At 43.3% G+C, this 26,460-nt stretch overlaps 1 protein-coding gene across 2 annotated transcripts; it reads right to left on the bottom strand.

Moving 5' to 3' along the window:
* Positions 1-1,900: 1,900 nt before the first annotated feature.
* LOC310912268 (dual specificity protein phosphatase 13B-like) lies at positions 1,901-24,980 on the bottom strand. 2 transcript variants are annotated; one of them, XM_083866719.1, is made up of 5 exons: positions 24,786-24,980; positions 19,632-19,693; positions 10,842-11,033; positions 9,963-10,183; positions 1,901-2,292 (listed from the first exon to the last, which is right to left on the bottom strand). In XM_083866719.1, exons 3-5 carry the CDS (start codon positions 11,030-11,032, stop codon positions 2,078-2,080), a joined length of 627 nt encoding a protein of 208 aa, XP_083722845.1. In that variant the 5' UTR covers position 11,033; positions 19,632-19,693; positions 24,786-24,980; the 3' UTR covers positions 1,901-2,077. The 2 variants fall into 2 exon arrangements, with proteins under 2 accessions (XP_083722845.1, XP_083722844.1); XM_083866718.1 differs by lacking the exon at positions 19,632-19,693.
* Positions 24,981-26,460: the final 1,480 nt, after the last annotated feature.

Raw genomic sequence — 26,460 nt, 5'->3', positions numbered from 1 at the left:
CATGTCGAAGAGGAAGCTTCTACTATACACCTGTAATGGTGACAAGAGCCAGAAGCCTGCTCTGCCAGTGCCCTGGCTTATCTGGTACACTGCACCTCCAGACAAATGTACTGATCCCATCTGCAAGTCATGGATGGCAGGGAAGTCTATGGCCTGCCCTGGCTGGCTAAAATAGTCACACAATGGCCAACAAGCCTCAGCTGAGGTAATTTTAGGCTCAGTCAATCTTACAAGTTGTTCACTTTAAGTTCTGCCCTGCAACCACATATGTTTCCAGATGTGCAACTCACTGGAAATTATGACCTGTCCTGATGGGCTCAATGCATGGAGATTTTGGACTGTTGTGTTTCATACACCCCTTGTGCTTTAATGTAGGGATTGGCATGGGTCGAGTTACAGAGGCTTGAAGGGAGTGGTTAGTAAGGCAACTGAAAATACCACTCACAAAACAGCTTCAGCATGGTCTGCAATAAAAAAGAATCCCCAGACAGGCCAAGGTGGAAGAGACCCAAGTGCCAGGAGTGGTTCAGTCACCATGCTTATTGAAATCTAATCTCCTTGCTGTAGCAGGCAATAAGGGGCCTGTGAAAACTATAACCTCACGGATTTTTTCCATCATTAGCTATGACCTCGCTTCTGACTGCCTACTCCAGTCTCAAAGGATGGGACCCTTTCTGGAGGGAAGACCTGTGCCTCTGTTCCCTGACAGGAAATTAGTCTGTAGCATTGTTATGCTTTACTTAATATGTTTATGAAAGTGGAAACACCACCTGAATTCCTCTATAGACTCTGCAGGGAAATCATGTTTCCATATTGCATTACGAGAAATGCAGCGAAGGTGTGCTAGGCTCAGTTAATATTTTTAATGTATGGAGGTAAAAGAAACTTCAGAAGTACACGCTTCCCTCTTTCTATTCAACATCCATGGCGCTATAAATACAAACTGCAGGGTACTTTCAGAACTGAGAAGCCTTTAAGACTCCTCGAGGGAAAACATCACACCAAATTAATCTGCCGTCAAGTGGAAATTCTATATTGTTTGCATTTGCCAATGTTCTGTATGTGGCTGTAATTGCACTGAAGCAAATATCTGCTTTGAGTTCTTCACAAGATTAAATGTGGCCAATTGGGCGTAAAAGAGTAATTGAAATGCAGAGCTGCTGCATTGGATTTGTTAGAGGCATTGCTCATTTTTGCTCTGACATGACGACACTAGGTTCTGACTTTCCATTAGAACAGGGAAATTTGGGGAATGTGAATTTGAGCGTCGGATTGCAAGCTAAGAGGAGGACATTTCTGTCTGGCACTGTGCTGCCCTGCAGTGTGCCAGCGGGCAGGGTGCCCTGGGTGTGCTCCTTGCTCCAGGGATGCCAGGGGACACCTTCCTCTCTCTGAGCAGCAGAGAGGCTGTCAACAGCTGGGCCCCAGGGTGCAGCATCTGCCTGAGAGCTCCAGAGTTGGCTCCTTAAGGATTTCATGGTCCTTAAGTTCTAAGTATTTGCCATAGATCTGAAGCAAAAACGACTTGTGAAGGTCCAGCAAAAGCCTCCATGGCTTGTAAGAGGGAGCCCATGATCTGAATTGGATCCTGACTAGTGTCACGTCAGACCAAAGGACCATGTCAGCTTGCAAAACCTGCAGTCTCACCCTAAGCCAGCTGGATGTGAAATGTTAAAGATTTGCTTAAAAGCCTCATGCTTTCTTTTTATTTTACTAGTTTAGTCATTTTCCCTCTTGCCAAATAAATGCAATTACGAGCAAGTAAAAAGTATTTTTTCAAGTTGACTCTGCTGCCTTTTAATTCTACATGAAAACCCAACTGCTCCCTATGCCCTGCCCAACAGGTAGTTAAATAAACAGGCCCAGGTGAGCAAAACTGCCAGTTGGAATCCTTCTTTATTTCATTTTCTTTCCAATTAGTGGGCTTACGCAAAACATACATGCCTAACATTTCCTAACAGTTTGCTTACGCTCAGCCTTTGCCCAGAGTTTCTCAGTGCAGCTACAGAGCATCCTTGCACTCTTCAGTGAGGGCAGCATCTCTTGGGCTGGTGCCAGGACACAAAGCTTCTTGGCACTAGCAGGCCTCTGCTCCTCTGCCTGTGCCCCTTCCTAACTGGAGGTCCAAGTCCCGGAGCTGCTGGAGGAAGCCGGAGTTGGGGCAGATCCCCCTGTGGGAGCGCACAGTCTGAATGGCGGCGGTGAGGGACATGCCTTCACAGATCATTAAGAAAGCCAGGACAAGAGTTGCAGACCGACTGATTCCCATTGCACAGTGAACCAGTACTTTGCCTGGAAAAAGGAGAGAGATTTGCAATTATGCCAGCAGGGCTCATGGTGGGGGTTATTGCGCTGGATGGAGCAGCGATGGAAGCTGGTACTGGGGATGGGCAAGCAGGTGTATGCAGCACTGCAAAGCAGCCCTGGGGCAGTTCCCCTGGCTGGGGAACGTGGGGCTTTTACTGGCTGGGGACAGAAAATTCTTAACTGTGTTCCAGGATCCATGGTCACTTGTTTGAGCTTAGCTGCCAGCCTGACAGCACATCCTTATCCCTCTTGCCCTGCTGGCCATCCATTGTGTCCCTGCCTGCTCATGTGTGCTTTTGGGAGTGATGTACTTGCTGGCAAAGTTTCAAGAGTTCATGCTTGAAGGCTGTGCTGTGGGAAGCAGCCTTGGCAGGTTACTTACTACCAGAGGGCTTGGGAACTTGGGATTTCAGAAGTGCAATGCTCAGGATTGCTCACTGCTGTTACAGCAACACTCCTGGTTTTCCACAAACTCTTTTTTCTTCTTTGCTTAGGGCAGTAATGCTTTCTGGGGGTGCTGACTGCTGTCCAGGCTTTTTTGGAAATGTGTGAAGAAAATGGGCATTATCATTAAGAACAGATGTTCGTATATGGCATTTGCACTAGCACACTTAGACATTTTTATTTCTATAGCCTACCCCATACTAATCATTGTCCTTCCCTAATGCCTCTATTTCCCCATTTATTAAGTGACTGGTAGTAAGACAATTTATGAAATGTTTTTAGTTTCCCAGAGATTTCAGTGCAAGGTGTGCATCTTCATTAGGAGTCCATTAAGAGTAACACCTTGAGTCCTTCCCCTGTTGCTGTGAGTGAGCCTCAGGGAACACCTTCCAGGGATCCATCAGTGTAACTCCCTCCTTCCCTCTGCACTGCTTTTGGTTTTCCTGCTGTGATCATGAAGGGAAGCAGCCTAAGGAGCTCAATTCTGTATTGCAACTGCCTCCTAGGTTTCTTTCACCCATTGGAAGGAGATGAATTTTTTTAATGGTCTTATTTGAAATCAAAGGAAGTTGTTTAATTAAAGGAAGATTTTCCTCTCAGATGGAAGAATTCAGGTTCATGGTCCTTTCCCTCTAGATGTAAACAAAGAGCTCATTCTGGAACCTGAAAATTTGCATCTTGTTATTGTAAAATGCTTCAACCTTCATAAAATGGTAAGATCAATGAAAAATTTTTAATTGAGGGTGAAACTTAATTGTTGTATAACTGTTGTACTCAATTATAACCACGCCTATGATGTTTTCAAGCTTGCTTGTCCTTTGCTGCAGTCAGATCTATTTTTCTCAGAGAGACTGTGGCCCAACAACTCAGCATTATTATAGTAACAAGTGATTAGAAGCAGATATGAACTTCTGACCACCTAATGGGCAGCCTCCCATTAAGGCAGCTGAAGAAAATGTCTTTTTAGCATGGAAATTTCCAAACAGTTCTTCACTGGAAATCTTGACAAGTTTGAAACAAAGTATTTTCTACCTTTTTTTTAGTTGTTGTTTTTTTTTTTTTTTTTAGACTGTCACATATGTGATCTCTTGTTCATTCATTGTGTAGCTGTACAAAATGCAATTTAGTGGCAGTACAATTTATATCCAGAAAAGATAAAAAATCAGTGATGACAATCCCATGTTACTTTTTCCCTTTGGAGATGGGATAGACTATCTCAGATGCTGCTTCTCTGCAAAATGTAAGGAGCGGTAGAAAGAACAGACAGCTTTTCAGGGTGAGTCTCTTGTTTTGTTTGTGCTTACAGCATTTTAATCTCACTATTACTAGGGAGCAAGACAAAAATAGCCTTGTTGGATGATGAGCCTAGATCCAGACAAAAACCTCAGAGTGATTGCCCCCATCCCCCCAGGTGTTAATTCTGGGTGCTTTGTGCACAGCTTTTAATCTCAAATCCCATTTTGTTTATGACACAGAATTTATTTAGCAACCATTCTAGTTCTGACTAATGATGATGGCATAGCCACATGCTTGGAGAGGGTGAGCATGTGTTGTGAAAACCTGCTCTAGCCAGCAGGTTGAGAGAAGTGTTGAATTCCACAATGTATGTGACACAGCCACCTCTCATTATCCCGGCATGAGAAATCCGAGCGCAGCCCTAAAGATAGACGTGTCTTCAGTAGAAATAAAGGGACAAATATAGTCTCCAAGGAAGTGGCAAAAACAGCTCTGGTGACAGCAGACTTGGACCAGGCATCAAAGCCTTTTGGGGGAAGGAAGAGGTTTTCCAATATAAGGCCAGTTTTGCAGAATTTCTATTTCTGTTTTCTCATTCAGATACCGTTTCATAGAATTTACTGAGGTATTGATGCCCTTATTCAAGTTAAATTGCATCTATCTGTGAATTCCATTAACTTCATGAAAATTCTTGGAAGTTAAGTCCTGCTTTTAATGGGCATATGGAGAAATGTTTTGCACCCCTGCTAAAAGATAATGCTAATTTGAATTTCCATCAGACTTTTTCAATGTGCTGCACTTCCATTAGCCTTCCCACCAACCTTGTAGGGTATGTATGCTGTATTATCTTCCATAGAGGAGGCACTTGGGATATAACCCTGGTCTGAGATTTTCAGAGGAGCATAAAGGAATCAGGAGCACAATTTCACTTTGAAAAATACTGTAAATAGGGCTAGGCCAAAAGTTTTTTGAAAAATCTTTGCTTCAGTAGTTGCAGGAGGCCTAACTGCAATGTGGTGGCAGGAATGGGAATTTAGGGAAATTCACTTAAATGTGCACCCCAAGTAACAGAAGCTAAGGACTAAAATGATCAGAAATTTTTTCTTGGAATCAGAGCCACTCTTTTTTATTGGTATTTTTTTTTCTTTGTCTGAAAACTTCTGAGCTACCAGCATTCTACACCTAAAAGAAAAAGAATTGATGGTCTAAACTGCATCATAAGGGAGAAAAACAAACAAGAAAAAAACAGAAAGAAATGGTCTTGATGTTAGATTTGATTTTGCATCACTATACATTTTGAAATAAATCCAAATTTCTTCATAAACTGGATGGGGGACAGGAGACTTGATGTTCTGAATATAATTTTTGTAAAATTGTTTGAGTCCTTTTAATGTATGAAGACTGCTGTGTTTGAAAATGCTCTGCCCCACCAGCAGTCTTGAACTGAAGACCAAGCTGAGGACAGGTATAAATGCTGCTGTTAAATATTTCCTGTTGTGTTTTTGTTGGAGGCACAGAAAGCAGAACAAATGCCAGGCTCCTGCTTGTACAGGCTGGCTCTCTATTGTTTTGTGTCTGTGTCTGAGAGAAGACTGTGTCCAGAAAGAATACACAGAATTTTCTTGCCTGTTTCTCTGGCTTATCTGCACTTCAGAAGAGTCCTCCTGTATCAGCAAAGTGTTTAGAAGGTGTCTCAGCAAAAACCTGGACAAGCCCCAAGTATTGACCTTGGTCCTAATCTGCATGGTTCTCTAATCACTTGTTCCCATGAGGATGTAGGTATATTATCTCTTTTACAAGTGCAATATGCATTCCAACATTGTTAACCTCTGTGCACAGTGAAACAAAGGCTATGATAAATGCTGGTACACTGACAATAAAACGACTTGTTTGTTGCAGATAAATCAGTCATGTGAAATGATTTAATTAATGTAAAATTGCTCTAATGAAAGCAGATTTGAATTTAGTGTGTGATTATTTTTAGTAAACAAATGGAATGCTAAACTTGAGTAAGGAAACAAAAGCTGTGTTGCTATTTGGTTCTGTTTACAGGGTCAGACCCTCGTCTCTTAGCAGTGGCTGCAAATGGGTGAAGTGACACTCTGAACCCCTGGTGCCATCCTGCATGTGACCAGTGCCTGAGGCACGTCTGCTCCACAGTCTGACTGCGGTGGGCGATTCCAGCCATTCCACCAGCCCCTGGCGGGACGCAGCTGAGCTGTCCCAGCACTCAGGCTCAGATTCCTGGGTGGCTGCTGGAGCACAGCCATGGAGAGCAGTGCACACAGAGGCAGCTGTGTGTTCTCCTGTTGGTGGTAGGTGAGGAGGTGATAACCACATCTCCTGTACCACAGAATCTGTGCCGTGAGCATCCGTGCCATCTTCAAACACTGCCTTTCCCACCCCCCTTTGGTTTAACACACAGTGCAAAGAGCAGCTGGACTGGTCCCACGTTAGAGAACCAAGTTGCAACCTTCTCTCTGAGCATGAAACAGGATCCCTTAGGAATAATGGGATTAACTGAGGAGAAGTAGGGGCACTTAGCTTCTGGCATTATTAAATCTTGCAATGCTTATTTGAAATTTTGCACCACACATCTCGAGCTACTTTTTGCAGAGGCAGACAATAACTGTCATCTGTCTGGGATTTGTGCAGAACAATAACACTTGGTTTTTAACAGCGGATTATGGATATTCTATCCAGCTCATGCCTGCTGTAACTCTACTAACATCAAAGGGTTTGCACTAGGGATAAAGTTTGCACATTCAACTTTGTTGGCCAAATTCAAGTTGGGAAATTCAATGTTGTTGAACAAGATCAGTCATTAAAACACATAATAACTTATTGTCCTTTTGCTAATCATCATTAAATGAGCTAAATGTCCTAAACTAGCCCTTGCTTTCTTGCAGGATGGATTCAATTTGGCTTAAGATGAGGCTCCAGATCTGTCACCCGTAGTCAATGTCCCAGCTGCCCTCACTCCATTGGATCCAGCAGAAGTATTCTGCTCAGCAGGAGAGCTCAGCTGGGCTAATGGGCCCTAGGGGCTCGTTCTGCGATTTTCTCATCTCCTGTTAGGTTTTAGCCAGGTGCACGATCCACTGCCTATTTCTTGATTAATCCAGTATCTGTTTTGTCACAGCTGAAAATAGCAAGAAGCCTACAGAGAGCTTTAAATAGTGTCAAGTCAGAGCAGGTAAAAGCTGTCATCTGCTGCAGAGTGGGAGGTCAGGCTGATGTATGTAATGCGCCTACGGAGGAGTTAAGCAAGAGGACCCCTTTCTCCAAAGTTAAGCAGCTTTCATAACTCCCACCAACAAGAAGGTGACAGGAGAAGGAGCCTAGCTTTTCATTTGCTCCACTGAAGTGGAGGAAGGGAAATGACTTTGAGAGAGTCTGCCATTTCAAGATTTGAATGAGTGATTTTAACCTGCCTGTTTTAAACATGTTCAGAGGTCAAGAAAAGGCAAAGCTCTCAACTTGGGAATCTTTCTCTCAGCACGGTGTAAGTTTAATAGTTTTCATGACATGCTTTCATCAAGTTCTCTTTCCCTCCTCCTTCTGTTAGACTTTACAAAACCCTGCTAGTTTACTTTAGGTTTAGCTGCACTCCAGAGAAATGCAAATTGCACAGGTGCCCATGCAAAGTGTCAAGATTGATATTCAAGGTGTTGTCCTTTGAGCTTGAGCATGAGGGAGAAGGCCAGTACTTTCCCAACTCCATGTTTTTCCTTGTAGGGAAGGGGACAGATTCTTCATCTGCTCACTCTTGTCTGAGCCTTCCCAAAAAGCTCTGTTATATAGGCAAAGAAATGGGCTGTGCTGAAGGAAAGGCAGTCAAGGAAGTAGGGATCATAAAATAATGCTTATGTGGCATGGCTGCAATAGTAGTGCATGTATTTTCTAATTTCTTCAACAAAGATGATGAAGGAAGTCAGGGTGTGATGTAACCACTGTGATAGGAACAGCTCCCAGGTAGGAACAAATAAGTGCACACCCTTCTGCTTCCTTTTGCTCACACTCTGGCACCTGAGTTTTAAGAAACTGCCTTAAAAACAAACTTCTTACATCACCAAGAAGATATTCTGTTTGGCTTAGGTAGAAATCTGAAATAAATCTGTCTATGCTGTTTGCTGGACTTGGGGTGTAAAGCATCAGATTTATTTTTTTTTTCAAGCATGATGGAAATAACAGTTCTTACCTAATTCTAATGAGTACTTGATTCTTAGTTTTAAATATGTTTGTGCCTCATACAGTCTTAACTTTGACCTGTCCTCTTAGGTAAAAAAGATAATATATTTCCATTAAAGAAACAAAATTATGTTGAATTTGCTTGTAATAGTTAAGCAGCAGTCTTGAATAACTTAACCAAACAGCAGTACCTTGTTACATCCTGTATTTAATATGGACAGGCCTCTTGTCACCTGGTATATTTTGTTGCTGTTGTTGTTCAATTTCATTGCTTATAATAAAGACTACTTTTTTTCTTCTTCTAAATTATGTGAATAACAATCCTCTCCCTGTCTCATCCCTGCACAGGTCATGGGTATTTAGCTGCTAAATTTCTGTATCTCAGGAAATTATGCTTCCAGAACATCTTGTTTATATATTTTCTAAACTGTTGCACTTTCCTCAAAATGATGAATGTCAGCAACAGCTGGACAGGGTATGATTAAATTTCACCTTGTCTCCATTCCCAGAACTCTGCTTCCATATGGAGTTCAGTAAAGCAATATTAAAAGCATGGGAGTAGGGATAAATATGCCTTGAGCTGTAACTTGTTCTGCATTTGTAACTTAGTATTTCAGCATGCATTTTGCAAAGCACTGGTTTTGTTTACTATTGTGGCTTCTACAATTCATCTGCTGTTTTCTGTCTTTTGTCAACTGATTTGGAACTTTGCTTTTACACACACATGAATAGATTTTGGATCTTACCTTTCTCTGGAGCACTGCCAATAATGACTTCAATTGCAAATAGCATATGCTGTAATAAAAATGGGTGAAAATCCAAATTCCCTAAATGCAGCTTTAAGTTGCACAAAGGCAAATATTTTCTAACAGAACAGAACAAGCCCTCCAAAAAGCAAAAACCGCACAGGTACCTAGCATGAAAGGTACACTGTTTGCAGTTACTGTGCTTCCCCTTCCTGGCTAGTTTGGTTTGAATCAGATCTACTAATGCATACATTTAAGCTGGATAGTTAGTATTTTAGGACCCTGATTGCAATTAAAGCTCACCAGGATGCAAGCAAAACGATTTGCTGAGTTACAAACTGTTCTCTTATTAAATCACTTAAGTAATATCTGTATAGCTTTGTGACACAGTCATAACTTGCTTTTGTGAAGGCTTGCCCTTAGTAGTGATGATCTCCCATTGGCCCCAAGTCTCTGGTGTTGTACCTGGCATGTATTTATTGAATCTGAAGATTTTGTGAGTTGTCTTCCTTTTTCAAGGTTATAGTTTTTCTAGAAACAGTGTGACATTATTCCTGGCTGGTGGTGTTGCTTGATCCCCCTTCTGTAGAATTGCTTTCTAGCAAGTTCTTCCCTATTCTGTGTTTGTAAAACTTGCACAGATTGTAGCATTATCATTGAATCTTCTCACTTAAATATGACACTTTCCCTTGTCTTTTATTTTAAATCCTGTCACTAATTTGAAAAGATCAAATAATGTGCCTCCTCCCCAGTTAGTGTGTCCCTGCAGGTAATAAAGGACACTTGCTATTTTGTCTTTTGCTGATGAATAACACTAGGCATAGGGAGAACCCCTTTAAAAGCCTGTTCAGTATATCCTTCCCTGTTTTAGAGAACTACCATTAGGAGTTCAGGAGGAAGGTAGGATGCTACTCTGTTTGGGTATCTCCCTTCTTACCCACATGCAGGTGGGTTGGCTCATGTCAAATAATATTTGATAACTTGCCCTGCCTGTCTACTGAGCAGAAGATATGTAACACACACAGATGGTCTAGTTACCTCTTGGGGAATTCAGTGCTGCTCTGATGTAGTGAGCAACTGGATAGAAGTGAATGCTGAGATCAAAGTTTGGGTTGTCCTCTGCTTCTACTCCATAGTAATCCACAGGCAAGTCATCGTAGAACTTGGGCCCGGTGTTGATGCGAAATCTGCCGGCAGCGGCATTGACGACGTGGGAGATGCCCATGCGGCTCAGCTGGGCCTTGTCACGAGCCACGTACCTGGAAGGAAGATGGGGAATTGTATTTGCCTGCTGCCTTGCAATGCAGGGAAGAACATGCTGCTGATAGTGAGTTTGTTACATCGTCAGGAAGTGGTTCTGGCTACTTTTTTGACAGGTTGATCAGGTCCATTAAATGCTTTGAGGCAGAAGTGATTTATTAAGAAACTAACTCTTAGATTTCCCTCAGTTTTTTCCCAAAAATATGTTTAGGTGGTTCTCAACTGATGGAAGGTGGTGGTGGAGATATTTCTGCACAAGCTAAGGGTTTTCTGGTTTCAAGGACTTTCTCATCAAGTCACCTCTGCTGAGTATTCATCAGTTCAGATGACTGATGCCATCTGGCAAAGTGAGGAGAAAATGATTTTGATCCTTTTTACCCAGCTTTGGCATGGTTGCCTGAAGTACCAATGCCACAGCTCCAGTGGGCTGTGCAGTGTGTGACTCTTGCACTAATGAGGGAGGAGAAACCAGGAGGGCAGGGGATATTCTTTTTAGTCAGTTAGGATGCATTTTCTCTATGCAGAGTTCAATCTCATTCAACACTTAGACCTGTTGTGAGAGGTCCCCAAATTAGTGCCTAGCTCTCTGTTTTTAAATAAAGAGTGGAAGATTTGGGGGAAGAGTTGCAATAACCTTCAGCCCTTCCTGTCTCTTACAGGTCTCCCACGTAGAGGTTTGGCCAGACTTCATCCACGTGCTCCGTGGGGTGTGTGCGTGTGCAGAGCAGGCGCCGCAGCTCCTCCAGGGACGGTGTCCCCGCGCTGCTCCCACTGCTGGAGGACCAGCTGGAGGCACTTCTGATCCTGGGCCGCCGCAAGTCCTGGCTGCACAAGGAGTCCCAGGCCATCCTGAAAGGGGAGAGCACACATTCACCACCAGCCAGAGGTATTTCTGACAGGCCCCTTTCTTCCTCTCGCCTTGTTGAAAAGTCAATTAAAACTTCATTATATTTTTAAAGATTATTTTCTTCATAGGAAATGGGGGAGTTCCTACTACTGTCTGGAATTCTAGATGCTGTTATTAGCACAGTGAAAAAGCCCAGCCCTTGGTATGCCAGCACAAGACTTCTGCTTTCACATGGAAAGAGGCAATGCTATGGAAAATGTCTTGTGTAAATGTATCTACTCAAAGGGCGCAGAAACTAAGTATTAACATGGTATGCTGAGGTTTCCCCTTAATCAGGTAACCAGGGCTTCCCTATATGTACGTAATCTGATTTGTCTTCTAATTTGCCCAACAAACTGATCTGGACTGAATAGAATCAGTCATGCAAAATCTTATTCACTTAGCTATTAATTGTCAGCTTCAATGGGGAATACTCTGTAAGGAGTAGTTTGGTTCTTTCCGATGGTATTTACTGGCCATACTGGTTGTCCCCACGAGAAATGTTCATGTTAGAAAAATCTGGATGAGTTATAGTGAATCCAGCTGTCATTTATATGAGTATTGACTAATTTTTTTAGTAAGTTGTTTTAATTTGCATTCCTCTCCTCTCTGCTCCCTCCAAGAACTTTCCCATTTCTAACCTTGAAGCAAGTATTTCAGTTACTCTTTTTAGGCGTCAGTTTATCTCTGGAATTACTCTGTTTCCATATGGTACATTTCCTTTGAAATAGTGGTTCCTCCACAGTGTTAGCTGTAGATTTGAACTGTTGGGAGGATTTTTTAAAAGGGGAATAGAAATTACATTTTTTCCAGATTTCTGTTCTAAGAAATTAAACTTTTTTTTTTTTTTTTAATATGTTCTAAAAATGAGGCAAACATCTGCATTACAGATATAGTAGGAAGTCTGTCAACTTATGAGCCTTAAAACAGAAGCACCTGTCTAGGACATGGGTGAAGTTGTAGTCAATGAATCAAAGTCTTGCCCTGGTACTGCCTGAAGCATGCCTCCTACATAAATTATTTGAGGGGTGGTTTGGGGTACAACAGTCCAAGACAGCAAACCTGAAATCTTGCATCTTTCTGCTGAACATATCTATCGTTAACAAATAGGTTGTATTTAAGTTCAAGGACTGTTTCTTTTCAAACACCAACTGTGGTGAAATGTTCTCATAGTTTCCCACCCACATATTTTCTCTAGCTCTAAGTTCACATTTTGGTGTAATTTTATTTTGCATGCACAAAGACCAAGCAAGAGGATATCTGAAGGGTATCCTGCTGTGGGAGATCATTGCACCTTCATATTAATACAGTGCTTTGCTGAAGGGTAAATGGAGCAATTAATTCCTTGAAATATCCATAGAAGAGAAGGAGGGAAGTGTCAGGCCACAGAATGGTCCCTACAAGTCACCCTTCTGCCATGCATGAGGAGTGATCTGCCTTGCCACCCAGTTGCCAAGAGGAGCCCTCTGTCATTTCAGTACTTTTTCCTGCCACCTTCATGGCAGCTCTCCTTGGTTACAGTAAGTTTTCACCAAGTGATGTTCCCAGAGTGGTCTGCTATTGTTACAGAGCATTACAAAGAGCTCCACTGTGGAATGTGCTCCCCTCCCAAATGTGCATATCTCCTCCAGTGTTAGCTTTTACTGTGAAAACAAAAGCAGATGTTCTTGCCCATTTTGGATGGCTTTGTGCAAGAGGAGGCATGGAGGAATTCCCTACAGGAACAGGCATTTCCCATTGATTTTGACCGTTGCTTTGACACTGGCCACCCCAGTGCTGTGCCAGCTCTGCCTGACTCCTGCTGGTGATCTTGGACATTTCTCTGATCCCACACAGGAGACCTGCAGCAGAAACAGGACTTGGATTTCCTGTGCCCTGACCACAGGACCATCTCCCAGTTCATTAAGTACGTTCAAGAATAACAACCTCCTCCAATCCTTCCCAATTCATAATATCTGAAGCAAATATTCCCCTTTTTTGATGTACTTAATTTCTTGCAGTGTGGTTAATGACCACTCTAGGGCATTTCTCACTCCCTGTAAAGTTGCTTTAAACAGTTTTGGTTTTTTCTTATTCAGTACTGCGTGTTATCCTTTTTTCCTGCCCTCTCCACTGTATAAATACTTTGATTTTCCTACTACCTCAGAGGACTGAAGGCTGCAATCAGCCTTGCTTTCCTAAGCCTCCCAGGAGCTGGGCAGGTAACTGTGACACAGTGCACCTAAGGAAAAGTGGTCCTTCAAAGATTGTTTTGCTTTGTTCGTTACAATTGTTTCTAGAAAAGAACATAACTGTATAGGCTGGGTAAAAGGAGGTACTGTGTGCTACATGGATATTTAAAACTCTGGAGTAACAGTCTTTATAAGATGGGACTGCCTCTTCAGAATTATCCTAAGATGACTTTCAGCTTGTGCTCACATGGGTATTGTGTTATAGATAAGGAATTTACTCCCATTGAAACACAGATATGAACTGCTGATGGTGTGTATAAAAATTACCTTCATTCCGGTCACTTGTTTTTAAACTGAAGAATAGCATCAGTTTGTGTAAACTCTACATCCAATTAAAAGGAAGGACTAGAGTTCAAATTTCAAATGTGAAATAACTGCAACTAACAGGCTGCAAATGATTCAAAAGCAGAGAAGCCTCAGTAGGACTATTCAACTAATATGTTGAATAAAGAATGCACTGAAAAAAGAATAGCCTTCCACAGAAAATTTACAGACAGAAAAACAAGAATTTTTTTTCTGAATAATGACTACTCAGTTCTGGCATCAGTCTAACAACTTAACTCACTAGATTTATGCATGCAAGTGTCCTTACTGAAATGCACATGTTTAAGTAAAACCAATGCTATGATTAAAATTTTGTGTAATGTTTTATAAGGAACATGGATAGATTAAAGAATTAGTGTGAAAGGAAAATTATTGTAGGTAATAATGTGATGGCTTTTCATTTAAAAATATGTTTTTAATGATTCTCAGCTCAATTCTTCTATACTGACTTTTTGTAGCAGATCTGTTTCTGAGATGTGTGTTGTATGAACATGCAATAGAATTTTAAAATGCTGGTTTCTGAATGATGATGACATGAAACCTTCCTGATCTTTGCTCTACTGGAGTTGTATTATGGTAATTATTCAATCACATAGGAGAAATTTTGCCATTATATTTATATTAATTTTGAATTAGCTGGTACTGCAAATGTAATTGTATCTGTACTATGCAATAGAATTTCCCTAATTACAACTAGCAGGAGGATAGCAATCAGAGGCCTATTGCAAGCAGGTCATTCTGATGATGCAGAGTGACCCAGAGTATGACACAGGCTGTTTGTGCCACCATCCCTGCCTGCACCTGTAGCCACCTCCCTGGATTGATGTGTGCTGGTGGCTTTGCTGCAGTTGGGTGATGAGAGCAGCCAGGTCAATGGTTCCTTATGTATCGGCTATTCCAGAAGAAAGGAAAATGGTCCTGTGAGAGGTCCCAGACAATATCTCCTTCATGACTGTTTGGGATTCCTGTCTGCACAGCGGGGAATGCCCCTACAGACTGCATATGATATGGATGCTTTGGTTGGGTTTCAGTTAATTCAGTGATTACAGCTGTATCTGTAATGTAGCTGGGGCTATTCAGTGCCATACTGGGGAGAGGGCCTTTAGAGACTTTAGGGTTCTTTACAGGTGTCTCAGTCCTTGGAAACATATGCCACCTTTTATCTATTTTCTCCAATTCCACGATATTTATTAAACAACAAAATGAAAAGTCAGTGTAATTTGAAAATTTGACATTATCTTGATATGAGATCAATTTGAGAGGACGGTTTGAAGGCTGAGATGAAGCAACAGGAAATCCTACAGCATGATGCTGTGGTAAGTCAGGAGGAGAAAACAACTCTTGTGTCTAGGATATTTAGTAGAAAGTCTTTACAACCTCTGCTTTAACTTGCATTTTCCAATGGCAAGATAAAGGAGGGATCTGTGTATACTATAAGGATGTCAGTGTGCTCATTTCAATTAAATGTCAAATATTTTAATCACCCCAGGGCCTATATTGGCTTTTCTGTACAGGTAGAACTTACCTATTTTCTTGTGACATTAGTAAAGATATTTCTGAGTCTTTAAATCCTGAGAAGAAAGTAGTCTCCACCCTGTGCTTTCTCAAGCTGCTATGTGCAGCTATAACCTTGCCATCCCTTGCCATCCTGGCTATACTTCAAATAGACTGATTTGTGGTGGTAAAAGACTAGGCTGAAGCTCAGGGCTTGGCCAAGTAGGTCGTGTCAAGTTCACGCCTATCATGTATTCAAAAGCCATAAACATTTCTCAGAAAGCCTATCCCCTGGAAAGGTCCCTCCAAGATAACATATGTTTGAGAGAGGGTTTTGTGTTGCTACATGGCCACACAAATGACAAGTATTACTGTCATCATTCTTTCTTCCTTAGCGTTTAACCCAATAGTCTCACTGGAGTCATAATTTATCAATTGCTAGGAGCACTACGAGATATAGATGGTATGAATCAGAGCAATGACTGAGGTAGGGCTGCCTGGACTTGAAAGCTGAGACAGAGGCAGTGTCTAGGGAGGCACAAGGTATTTGAACAGCCAACTGTTTGTAAGAAAATCTCTTCAGCAGCTGGAGGATGTAATCTGAACAGCACTTCCAAATTTAGTGGAGACTTACAGACCCACAAGTGTAACCCAGCTATGCATTTAGGGCAAGGTACCCACTTGGTGGGACTTGGCAAAATCCATTAGGTGGACTTGCTCTCCACAGATCACACAAGGCCTACATCAAGAAGCAGACCAAATCTCTGTATTGGACAGCTTTGAGCAGCACAAGGCAAAAACATTCGATTTTTTTCCCTCTTGATATTGCACTGGTGAACATTTTCTGTCCTAATTTTAGAGGAATTGTGATGCTTCCCTGCTGTTCAAAATTTTATCTGTGTGCCATCCAGGGAAATCAGCAGCTACATTTTTGATACAAAGCACTACTCAAATGTAAGGAAGAAATTAATCTACCCATCCTGGTTCTCAAATACACTGAATTCATCACAAATTCCACTGATGCTATGGATTTCCAGGCCTCAGAAGCCTCAAAAATGTCTGATTTTTTCATGGCAAGTCAGTGGGCCATGCTGCAGTTCACAAACCTTGTGGTCTTGACTGCTTCAGGATGTACATTAGCCTGCAGGCCCCAAGGCAGGGCGGCCTCCAAGTTTTTTTCTGTGACTGTAGTATAAAACATTCTCTTGTCATCAGCTGGTCAGTACATTTGTATTTACCAACCATGTGTGCAGCTCCTGACAGTGGCTAGACACACTCAGCCATCCTTTGATGTGCAGCAATGTTGTACCAAGTGTGCAAAACCTGGCCACTTGCTGATTTTGCTAACTCTTCTGGGTCTTGAACGTATTTTTATTTTATTCTTTAGCCATGGGAAAACAACCCTGTAGAGTTATTGTCCACACAGCAGCTTTGAGTGGATAAGAGAAGTGAAAAAAGGGAGTAGCAAAACTAATTTTCCCTGATCCATCCTTTCCTCACAAAATGCAAAACCATGGTTTGCTTTACCTAGTCATATACTTGTAATGTAAGTGAGATCCTAACCATGTTTATGAGTCATGGACAGAATCTGTGCCAGGCAGAGGAATGTACATAGAGTATGCTTTATAGAAATCACAGCTGATAGGTAGCACCACTTACAAGGATTGCAGAAAGAAGAGGTTTATCCACCCCAAGCTCTTCTGTGGTGTCTTTACCACTGAAGCTTGGGCATATTTTGTTTCTGAATTGGACTTTTTATTTACTAGTTACAAATTTTACACACCCTTTTAATAGTGTGCATTGTAACTATTCAAAGCTGAGCATTAAACAGGCCCAGACACTGTTAACAATCTGCATGTTACGATATATTTTTTTGTGTAACTGCTTGTTATAGCATCAGCTATTAAGAATTTATTACTGGTGCATTTTAGGTAGTGCTTTACAGCCATTTAATTACAGCCATCCAACAACCATTACATAAATACGCATCTAGAGCAAGAACCCCAATGTAAGGTGACCCAAAAGGCATTTACCTGCCAAGACCAGAGTTTGGGCCCTCAGGTGGCAATGATGTCATTGCACATGCAGGGAAACAGAGAGTTTAAGGCTGTACAGGGAGCTGTGTTCCTCCCAGCACTAGGTGTTCATGAAGTCATCAGCTGGAGCAGGAGCACAGTAGAACTCTAAGGACCTGAACTTGGCTCTTGGCAAGCAAGTAAAGCAGAGTTGGTTCCCTTCCAGCCCTAGGCCCAGCAAAGATGTGGCTTTTGGCTGTGAGCACAGTTCAGCTGCAAAACTAGGCCCTCTGGAGCCCACTGGTACCTCCTCTCTCAGCTGCCAAGTGCATTCTTACACCCATTAACCCAACCTGATCTGGAAGACTAGCAGAGACACTCCATATGACCCAAAGAGAGTAGCTGGTCCAAAATGCATCTACCACATCTCCATGCTATTTATGACTGCAGCACCATCCCACCTTTGATAGTCTCTCTAGCTCCTGGCCAGACTACTGCTCCTACACCAAATATTATTGCTGGTGTCTTCTCCTGCAATGGACTTTAGCCATCAGACTTCACTGTCAGTTCTGACAGTCTCTAACTCCTTCCTCCATTCAGTACTGACATTTTTCACTACTTCTTGAGAAAACAAAAATCCCAATCTATAGCATTATAGCACTAAACAGTTCTTAGACATGCTATGAAACACTCTTGATATCACTATGCTTGCACTTGAAGACAAGCTTACACAAAATTTAGTTTTTCTGTGTTAAGGCTGGCTCTTCTGGGCTCAAGAATTGTTACATCACTATATCTCTTTTGCCTCCAGCAATAACATGTTTGGGGTGAAAACTGGTATTCTCTGCATTGGTGAAGTCCCTTTTTCCTCCAAGAAGCACCCTCAGAAGCTTACTGAAAAGTTGAAAGATGAAACATTTCTGAAAGACAGGCTGGCAAGTTGAGGCAGGTTGCTCTAAATCAGGAGCAACATGTGCCACTTTGATTTTCTCTTGGAGCTGCCAGTCAGAACCAGCTGGGTTGTCTGGCTGACACTGGTTTTTTGGTACAACTACTCCAAAGCCCTCACCCTCCCTGAGCAACATAAATCCTAGCTGCTTTTAGCAATGCTTTACCAATATTTGCAGCCTACAGTTGCAGGGAGTCTGTTTTGCTCTCGTTACTGGATGATGTTAGTACAGCATGACTCTGGGGAGAGGTCCAAGCTTGGATTTATTCACAGATGGCCTGAAATGTGCTGAGTCTGTTCTCTGATGCAGACCTGGTGGCCTGGAGGCTCACCTTTGTGATGCACTTCAGCTTCACACTGTCACTGTGTGGGTGACAGAGCCTGTTCATGCTGTAGCACAAGCACATTCTCTGCTCCAACTCCATGGCTGTTTGGGCAGAAAGTGAGAATACTACATAGCCCAAGTCCTACATATACATATACAGTCTGCTATGCAAGGGGTGTTGATTTGGACAGCAAATGTCCAACTGAACACAACATGAGAAAGCCAGGTGGGTTGCTGGGCATGCTGCATTGAGCTTGCTCAAAGGACAAAGTGAAACTTGTTGTTTCCAGTCTCTCAGCCATGGTTTTATTCTTCAGATTTACTCCATGTTGCAAATTCTTAATCTAGCCTCATCTAATTTTCCCAGGTCACCTTCTAAATGACTTGAATTTATGTTTATTTCTTGCTTTGCCAAGGTTTAGAGGCCAAGGATTTCCTGTGCTGTGCCTTGCACAAAAGCCCAGTTGCAATGCAGTCCCTTAGGTCAGCATCCTGTGGCCCAAGAGAGTTTAGCAGCCCACATCTGAAGGTGAACGAGGCTGCTGTTAACAATAACTAATATAACAGTGTCCTCCAGCCCAGAACTGAAAACATCAGGCTTCAGAATTCAAAGAATCCCATTACAAATGAATGGTTTCTGCCCCAAGGATCTAACCAAAAGGATGGCACAATGCAAAGCCCTTCTCCCCTGTGACTAGCTCTGGTATGTTCTTCTATCTTAAAAACAATATATTGCTGTTTTTTCTTTTTTTTTTTTTTTTTTTTTTCTTGTGTTTCTTCTGTTTGAGGGCATTACAAGTTTCACTGCTCTTTGTTCTTGTCCTGTGGTCTCTACCAGCACCACAAAGACAGCTCTATGCTACTCAACTTAGAGGAGACAGCAGACTCTTATTCCCTACACTGGCATAGCAGGAGGGTTGAGTAACCTGCTAGAAGTACGATGGGAAACAGCAGGAGGTAGGCAGCCAAGATTCCCTGGTGTTTCTTGGGCATTGGAATGCCTTCCATACATGTTATTAGAGTGATCCCGTGAGGAACAGTCCTGTTCCCACTGCACATGTGGAGATGGTAAAGTGAAGCTTTATGATTTTTCTACATCTCTCCACAAGTCTGAGCTGGGAGGCAGCCCAGGGGCAGAGTGCCGCCAAACACTGGTAGTGATAGCTGGACCTGAGTAAAGAGTTGCCCTCAGGTTTAAATGTGGGTTAAAAGCTTTTACTCACCACTGTAGCAAAAGGCAGCTTACAATAGGAGGTGAGTAACCATCAAGGTTGGACTTCCCATCCTGTTGGGGACAAGGATTTCAGGAACGCTTTCGCAAATGTTGGCTTCAATGCTCAAAAGAAAATTCAGAACACATAAAATCAAACCAAGAAGAAACTCTTTTATCACTGTGCTCCTGATACCCTTCTTTCTGTGCTTGCAAAGTCCTTTTTTTACAGTTATTAAAAAAATTAGTATGATCTCTTATTAAATGCAGTGACATTATGGCTTTAAACTAACTGTGCTGTCTAATTGCTTCTTTATGTTTTTCACACCTCAGCCTCTCTGATCTGAGACTCGCTAGCAATTTGATAGCCATGGCAGGATGTGGAGAGGTCTGGAAGGTTAGTTCCAGTAGCCTGTATTTCACACCAGTGTCTTCTGGCAGAAGGATAAACCACAGACAGAGCTGATTTCCAGTTCCTGTGGCCCAGGTTTCTGGCTACAAAACGGGGAAGGATAAACACCTTCTTAAGTGCTGCAAGATAGAAACAGAACAACAGAAAGGAATGGAAATCCTCTCATAATGCAATGGCTAGAAGCAATCCAGCTGGTTTGTTTTATTCCCACCATGAGAACTATGGTCAGTCCCAGTGCAAGCTTGGCCACCTGTCAGATGAAGTTTGTGAACTCAGGCTCACAGGAATTTGACACGCTCTTGTCTTGGAGCATGCTGGTATGATCAATGCAGATCCCTCCTACAGCAGTGACACAATGTGTACACTACCCATGCAGTCCCAGATGCCCCTCATAAATCATTAAAATACCGGCTAGTTCTAATCACATCCTTTGAGTCATAACGTAATACACTATTTGAGAACTAAACCCAGTAAATCAAGTTAGTGCAGAGGTCAGAGTGAGACTGAGCACAGCTGAGGCTTGCTTGCTGATATGTGTATAGTCTAAGAGATGCAAGAAGGAGATGAAATCCTAAGCCAGCCAAGCAAATTGCTTTCTTCTCATTGTAAAATCTTGCTACTATGTCTGTGGAGGGGAAAAAAATAGGAATTCATCATATTCTGTAGCAGAGCTGATTTGAGGTCTAGAATTTCCCAGCAATTGTGTTGGCTCTTGGGATTACAGGTATTTCTGATCATTTGTCCTCCAGGTTAACGTTTACCATTTTTCTAAAACAAACTAGCAGTTAAAAATACGTGCCCCCAAATGTCATAGACTACCTGCTACAAAAACAGAACATATTTTCTTCTGTAGCACAGAAAACAGGTAACTTCTAATATAAAAAAATATTAAATCCCATTAGAAGGCAGCTGTTGTGGCTGCACTCTTCAGTGCAACCTGGGACACAACAGGAACCTTTTTGAAGGGGAGGTTGCAGTGCCCAGGTCTGGGAAGCCATAAGTTTGTGTGCTGGGGTGCTACTGCATAAACCCAAATAACTGATGCTTTCTTTTCTGTATGGAAAAGGCTGAGGGCCATCTAAATTTTTTGAGTGTTATCTGACTCTGAGGACAACATAGTATGTGATATGGCCAAGGTCCATGGCCAACTAGTGGTTTGGCCACCATAAATGGTATCTGCCAAAGAATAATACTGAAGGCTAACTTCCCCATTTATCCTGTATTTGCATGTACATTTTGTTTCTTATGTTATACTGAAAAGAGACAGTAATTGTTTCTTCCCTCACGGCAAAGATAGTCTGGAGCAGAGGATCCTGCCCTGCTTAGGCTGTGTCATTCTCAGTACTGCTGAGTCCTTTGTCATATTTACTTTGTACTTTTCCCTTAAACCTCTCAGTGCTAAACTGGACAGAGTGTTTTTAAAGCCCATACAGCAGAGTAACTTGGCACCTGAGTTATACCAATGGAGCCATAATATCTCTAATGGTCTACAGGGAAGACTCTCAGAGGCCCCAGCTGTGGTAGCCTCCCTTCAGTCACAAACATCATCAGAACAGGACTTTGCTCTAATCCTGTGAAAGTTTGTTATTCTGGGCACAGCCTTAGCTTTTGGGAGGTGCAAGTCATAAGAACTATTGGGGTTCATGCTGGCAACTCTTGAGCTGAAACATCTGGCGATGCAAAAAGCAATAATGGTGATGTAAACCAGTGATCCAGAAAGTCACCATAAACCAGTGAACAAAGTCTCCATGAGTCACTGGCAGTAAATAAAAGAACTAGCAAAAACCAAGGCAGTAACAGGTGGGGAACAGAGTGAAACTTGGCCTATTTGAAAGATGCACCAACAGCTCCAAACTGGGTTCATGTATGCAGCAAGATGGATTAATATTGTGTTTTATTTCTAATTAAACCTCAGGCAAGTCTGAATTTCTCTCAAACCTGGTGGCGAAATTGTTGAAACATAGAAGGAGAAACAATGATCATTTTCATTAGAGGTGCAGCACTGCTTGGTGTGGGAACTTAATGAAGATTTGTTGGTCAACAACAATCTCCCAACTCACTTAATGTGCCTCTCCATTTAATTTGCTCTGCTATTGCAAATGTGAAGCCCCAAAGTCAGACTCAGCTTTCTTGTAGTCTCTGCAGTGTCAGCAGGAAGCACAAACCAAAGACTTAAAGCCTGGACTTGAGCAATGTATATTTCTCTTAACAAAACCCAAACCCAGGTGACATTTTTGGGAGAGAGGAAACAGGAAATTGAGTCCCTTTGGGGGGCAGAGGGTTTTCACAACACTCAGAAACTTGGCCCACATTTCTGGACTCCTCCCTTTCTTCTCCACAAAGGGCTTGTAGCATTTTTAGACAAACTTGGATCCAGTGTATGTTGTTGAGAGAACCTGCTGGGAAATTAGGTGACTCCTGCACTCCAGGGCAGAGGAAATGTGTGTTTCTGCTTTGTGTTTTCAGGAAAGTAGGAAGATGAAATTCAAAATAAAACACAACAGATGGGAATCTCACAGAGACAGACACTGGGAAATGTATAGACAAGCTTTGTTCCCAGTGCTTGAGCTCAGAATTTAGCCACTAAGCTGCAGAAAGACTTCAGAAAGATAATGAAATGCATTTTGGCTTCAAACACAGTTCCTCCAGATTCCAGTGAGAGTTGTGCACGTGAATCTGAAGGCAGAGTATAGCCAGCAGTATGGGGAATAGATGTAATATGAGAAACTCTCATGCTATATTATTATAGTCTGAATTGTTTCCATCATTTTGGGTTAAGTAATTCCCCACTATCCATCTCTGAAGTGCAAACAGTACAGCCTTGATGTGCCCCAGGGAAAGGAAGCAAACCAGCCTTTGAATCTTTACCCAACCTTACTGCTCATATTTTGCTTTCAGTGAGTAAGTGTTCAAATCCTTTAATACTTCATTCCCATAAAAATATATTTACCAGGGGTTTTTGTGGCAGCAGTGAGGCTGTGTTTATTATTTTCTGAACACCACACGACTGGCTTTAGAGAAAAGACAAGGCAGGAGCATGGAGTGCTGCAAATCTATCAGAGAACAGCATGTTTTCCACCTGTTGAGGCAGCAACCACAATAACAGATGCACATAATAATTACCTGTACCTCAAAGGCAGCACCAAGTCCTGCACCTTCTGCTCCCTACCTAGCAGACAGCTTGGTAACAGAATTACAAAAGAGGAGCATTGAGACACTGTAGGTAGTGCTTTGTGAAGAATGAAAAAGCAGCTCTTATTAAAAAGAAACTGGAAGGTGGAAGATGAGAAGGAAAGATCTGAGGCACCATGATGCTAAAAGAAGAGTGGAGCTGAGGAACTCCAGGAGTGTACCTTTCTCTTAGAGTGGCAGTCAGGTTTTTGCTAATACCCTTGCCAAAGCTGCTTTCATTTGTACTCTCAACATTAGAGAAAATTTCTACTGATAAACAGGTGCCCCACACAGCTACTGGAGCCCATTCCTGCCCAGAGATGGATGGTTCTGCAGTGGCAAGAGTGGCACAGGGTAAGGACTTCCTCTCAAGTGACACCATGAATGATCACAACTATGTGCCAGTACCATGTTCCCACTCTTCTCTTTGCTGCCTGGCACTGGGATTGTGCTGGAGATACCCTCACCCTTTTTACCCTTACCCAGAGCACCTGGTGCAAGAAGGGTAGGGGACAGTATGGGGAACAAGGATGCATGGTGGGTGAAATGTTTTTGGTCTTTCCTGCATACGTGCTGAGGCTTGTAAGGGTCTTTTTCTCCTCTTCCTACCAAAAGGAAAGTGGTGACATTTGGCTGGGTGAGGAGGACTTGGCCTCTGGAGTCATTTGTACCACGGTAGTTCCTTGCTGCAAAAAGGAGCAGATCCTGTCTAGGAAGGATTTGTAGGGGAAATGATCTCAGGCCCCGTTTAATCTTGACAGAAGAAGATGATGAGAAGACTGTGTGCTGAGTTGGAGTTTTCCTTTGAATTCCTATGGTGTTGAAGGCAGCACTATAAATAGACACACTATCCTTTTTACCCTGGTACAATTCTGTCTCCAGCTCCCCATACAGACAGCAAGTCTGCTGGTAGGTATTTAGCAGGAATTAATTTAACCCAGTCTTCTCCTTCTGTACTCTTTTACTCCAATCATCACAATGGCCTCCACAGCCATGCAAGCTTATTTCCTCAATAAAAAATTTCTATTAAAAATCCCATTTCTGTCTGAAAATTTGATTCTAGTTATAAATAATCCATAAATGCCCCAAACTATAAAGAGTTAGTATTAAGAAGAAAAGAAAGAACATAACACCCCCCTCCTCTCAAACTTCTTACTCTTTCATTTTGTTTCACCCAGGTTTTGTTTTTGAACTGCACAGCATTTTATTCATAGTCTGTTTCACATTTTCTCCAGTGTAACTGACTGGACAGTCCTTCCCTTCCCAGGATCGATTTGTGAACATCAGCTGAGAGGAAGGAAACAAACCCACATCCAGCATTTCACGGCTATCACCTCAAAGACAGATCTGTAAGAAATTTAAATACAAGCCAGACTGGTATTTAAATAAAATGGGTTTGTTTTGTTAAGCACCTTTTTTCAGCGAGAGATCCTCAGCCTGGAAATCCAGCAAAGTCGAATTTCAGAGATATTTGAGTTCCTGAGTCCCAGCGGCTGCTGTGGCCGGGGTGGCAGGGGTGACACTGCTCGGGGCAGGGGTGACCCCACCGGGGGTTGTTTTGTAAACAAGCTGAAAGGTACTTGCCTGGCAGTCGTAGCTCCTCCCGCGCCGCTGTGCCTTGGTTTACCTTTGTTTGAATAACACCACTCACTTTCCTCCTAACGTGCCAGCCGCACAACAAATTTCTAGCCTCTCCGGGGGTGTTCGGTTTATTCAAAGCCTATTTTTAATTCTGTTAATTATAACCCGTAGTTGCCTACCCTCTTTGGACCTGCGGCGGCCAGGCCGAGGCGGCGGCGGGGGCAGAGCTGAGGGGGAGGCCGGGCCCAGGCGGTGCCAGCGGCCGTGACCGGGCAGTCCTGGCACACCCGGGGGGCTGAGGGCTGTCCCGGCACACCCGGAGAGCCCCAGGGCTGTCCCAGGACACCGGGGGGTGCCCCGGCCGCTCCTTGCGGGGAGCTGCGGCTCGGCCCAGCCGTGAGGGGATGGCCGGGCTTAGCCCGTGTAGGGGCAGCCGGGTCCGTCCCTGCGGTGCCCCAGCCTGCCAGGCGGGACACGACGAGCGCGTTCCCGAGCGCGGCCCCATGTCTGTCCCGGTTCTCTCCGGGGTTTGACCCGAATTGGGAATAAAGCGGCCGAGGCGGGTGCGGGGCTCGGGGCCCGAGAGCAGCGCCCCCCGCCCGGGACCTGCCCGGACCCTCCCGACCGGCCGAGGGCGCCGCCCGCGCCGGGCCGACCGCGACACCTGGCGGCGACAGCCGGAACCGCGGGCGGGCGGCAGCGCCCGGAGCGGGATGGGATGGGATGGGATGGGATGCGGAGTGGGATGGGATGAGATGCGGAGTGGGATGGGACGGGATGCAAAGTGGGATGGGATGGGATGGGATGCGATGGGATGCGGAGTGGGATGGGATGGGATGCGGAGTGCGCCTCTGGGAGAAAAACCGTGTGCGAGACATCGCAGCCTGAGAAGTTGCATTCTCTGCGTTACTTTGCTGTGTTTGCAGTGGTTTTTGCCATCAGAGTAAGCTGCAGATTTCCAGTTGTACCAATCGGTGTTTTAAAAGTGCAGTAAGTTTGTGTATCCTGTGAAATGGGTTTAATGTGCACGTGTTCTAGTAGCCCCACCGACTCCTCAGCTCTGCCCTTTGCTCCAGCCCAAAAATGGCTGGTTGGCCTCATTCCTGCTTCCTAGAATGTGAAGGGTAAGAAAAAGTGGTTCTTGTTGAGGCTGCGGGGCATCTTTATAGACAGATCTACTGGGGCGTTTTCCCTGACTTGCTCTGTAAGTTTGAATCACTTTGTTAGATTTAATTGGTGACAGAAACATGCCTATTAAATTTTGGGGTCTGAAACATACTTTTAATTTGCCTACTCCTACTTGCTGAGGTTTTGTTGCCTTTGTAGAGCAGCCTTAGAGCTCATGAGGAGGTTTCCTTATGCAGGGAACTAAAGCAAAGAAGTGTTCCACTGCTCTATTGCTGCTCAGGGATGTCCAATCTACAGGGTTAATCCAGATAAAACCCCCTGAGACATCCTTGGTATGATGGTCAGGTCCTCAGTGCCAAATACTCTGCTTTGTGTTCTGACTCCCAGAGTCTGGCCCACAGAGCAAAATGTAGGTATCACCTAAGAGCATTATAAAAGGTGCTGAGTTGTCTGTCCTGGAGGCAGAAATTAACCTTGTAGACAATACTGGAAATGGCAAGGAATGTTTTCCCTCAGTGCTGTGCTGGTTTTGAGTAGCCAGTTCACATTG

The sequence above is a fragment of the Zosterops lateralis genome, assembly GCF_965231275.1.
Source record: "Zosterops lateralis genome assembly, chromosome: 8".
Classification (NCBI taxonomy): Eukaryota; Metazoa; Chordata; class Aves; order Passeriformes; family Zosteropidae; genus Zosterops; species Zosterops lateralis.
Note: the sequence above shows the minus strand (reverse complement) of the source record. Positions and strands in the feature narration are given on the sequence as shown.

Bases quoted from the DNA above. Each gene is read 5' to 3' on its own strand.
- LOC310912268 (XM_083866719.1), bottom strand. From the start codon at position 11,032: ATGGCCTGGGACTCCTTGTGCAGCCAGGACTTGCGGCGGCCCAGGATC. The intron at 10,184-10,841 runs GTAAGAGACAGG...TCTTCCTTCCAG, and splicing joins AACCTCTACGTGGGAGACCT to GTACGTGGCTCGTGACAAGG. The intron at 2,293-9,962 runs GTAACTAGACCA...TCCTTTTTCCAG, and splicing joins AGCACTGAATTCCCCAAGAG to GCAAAGTACTGGTTCACTGT.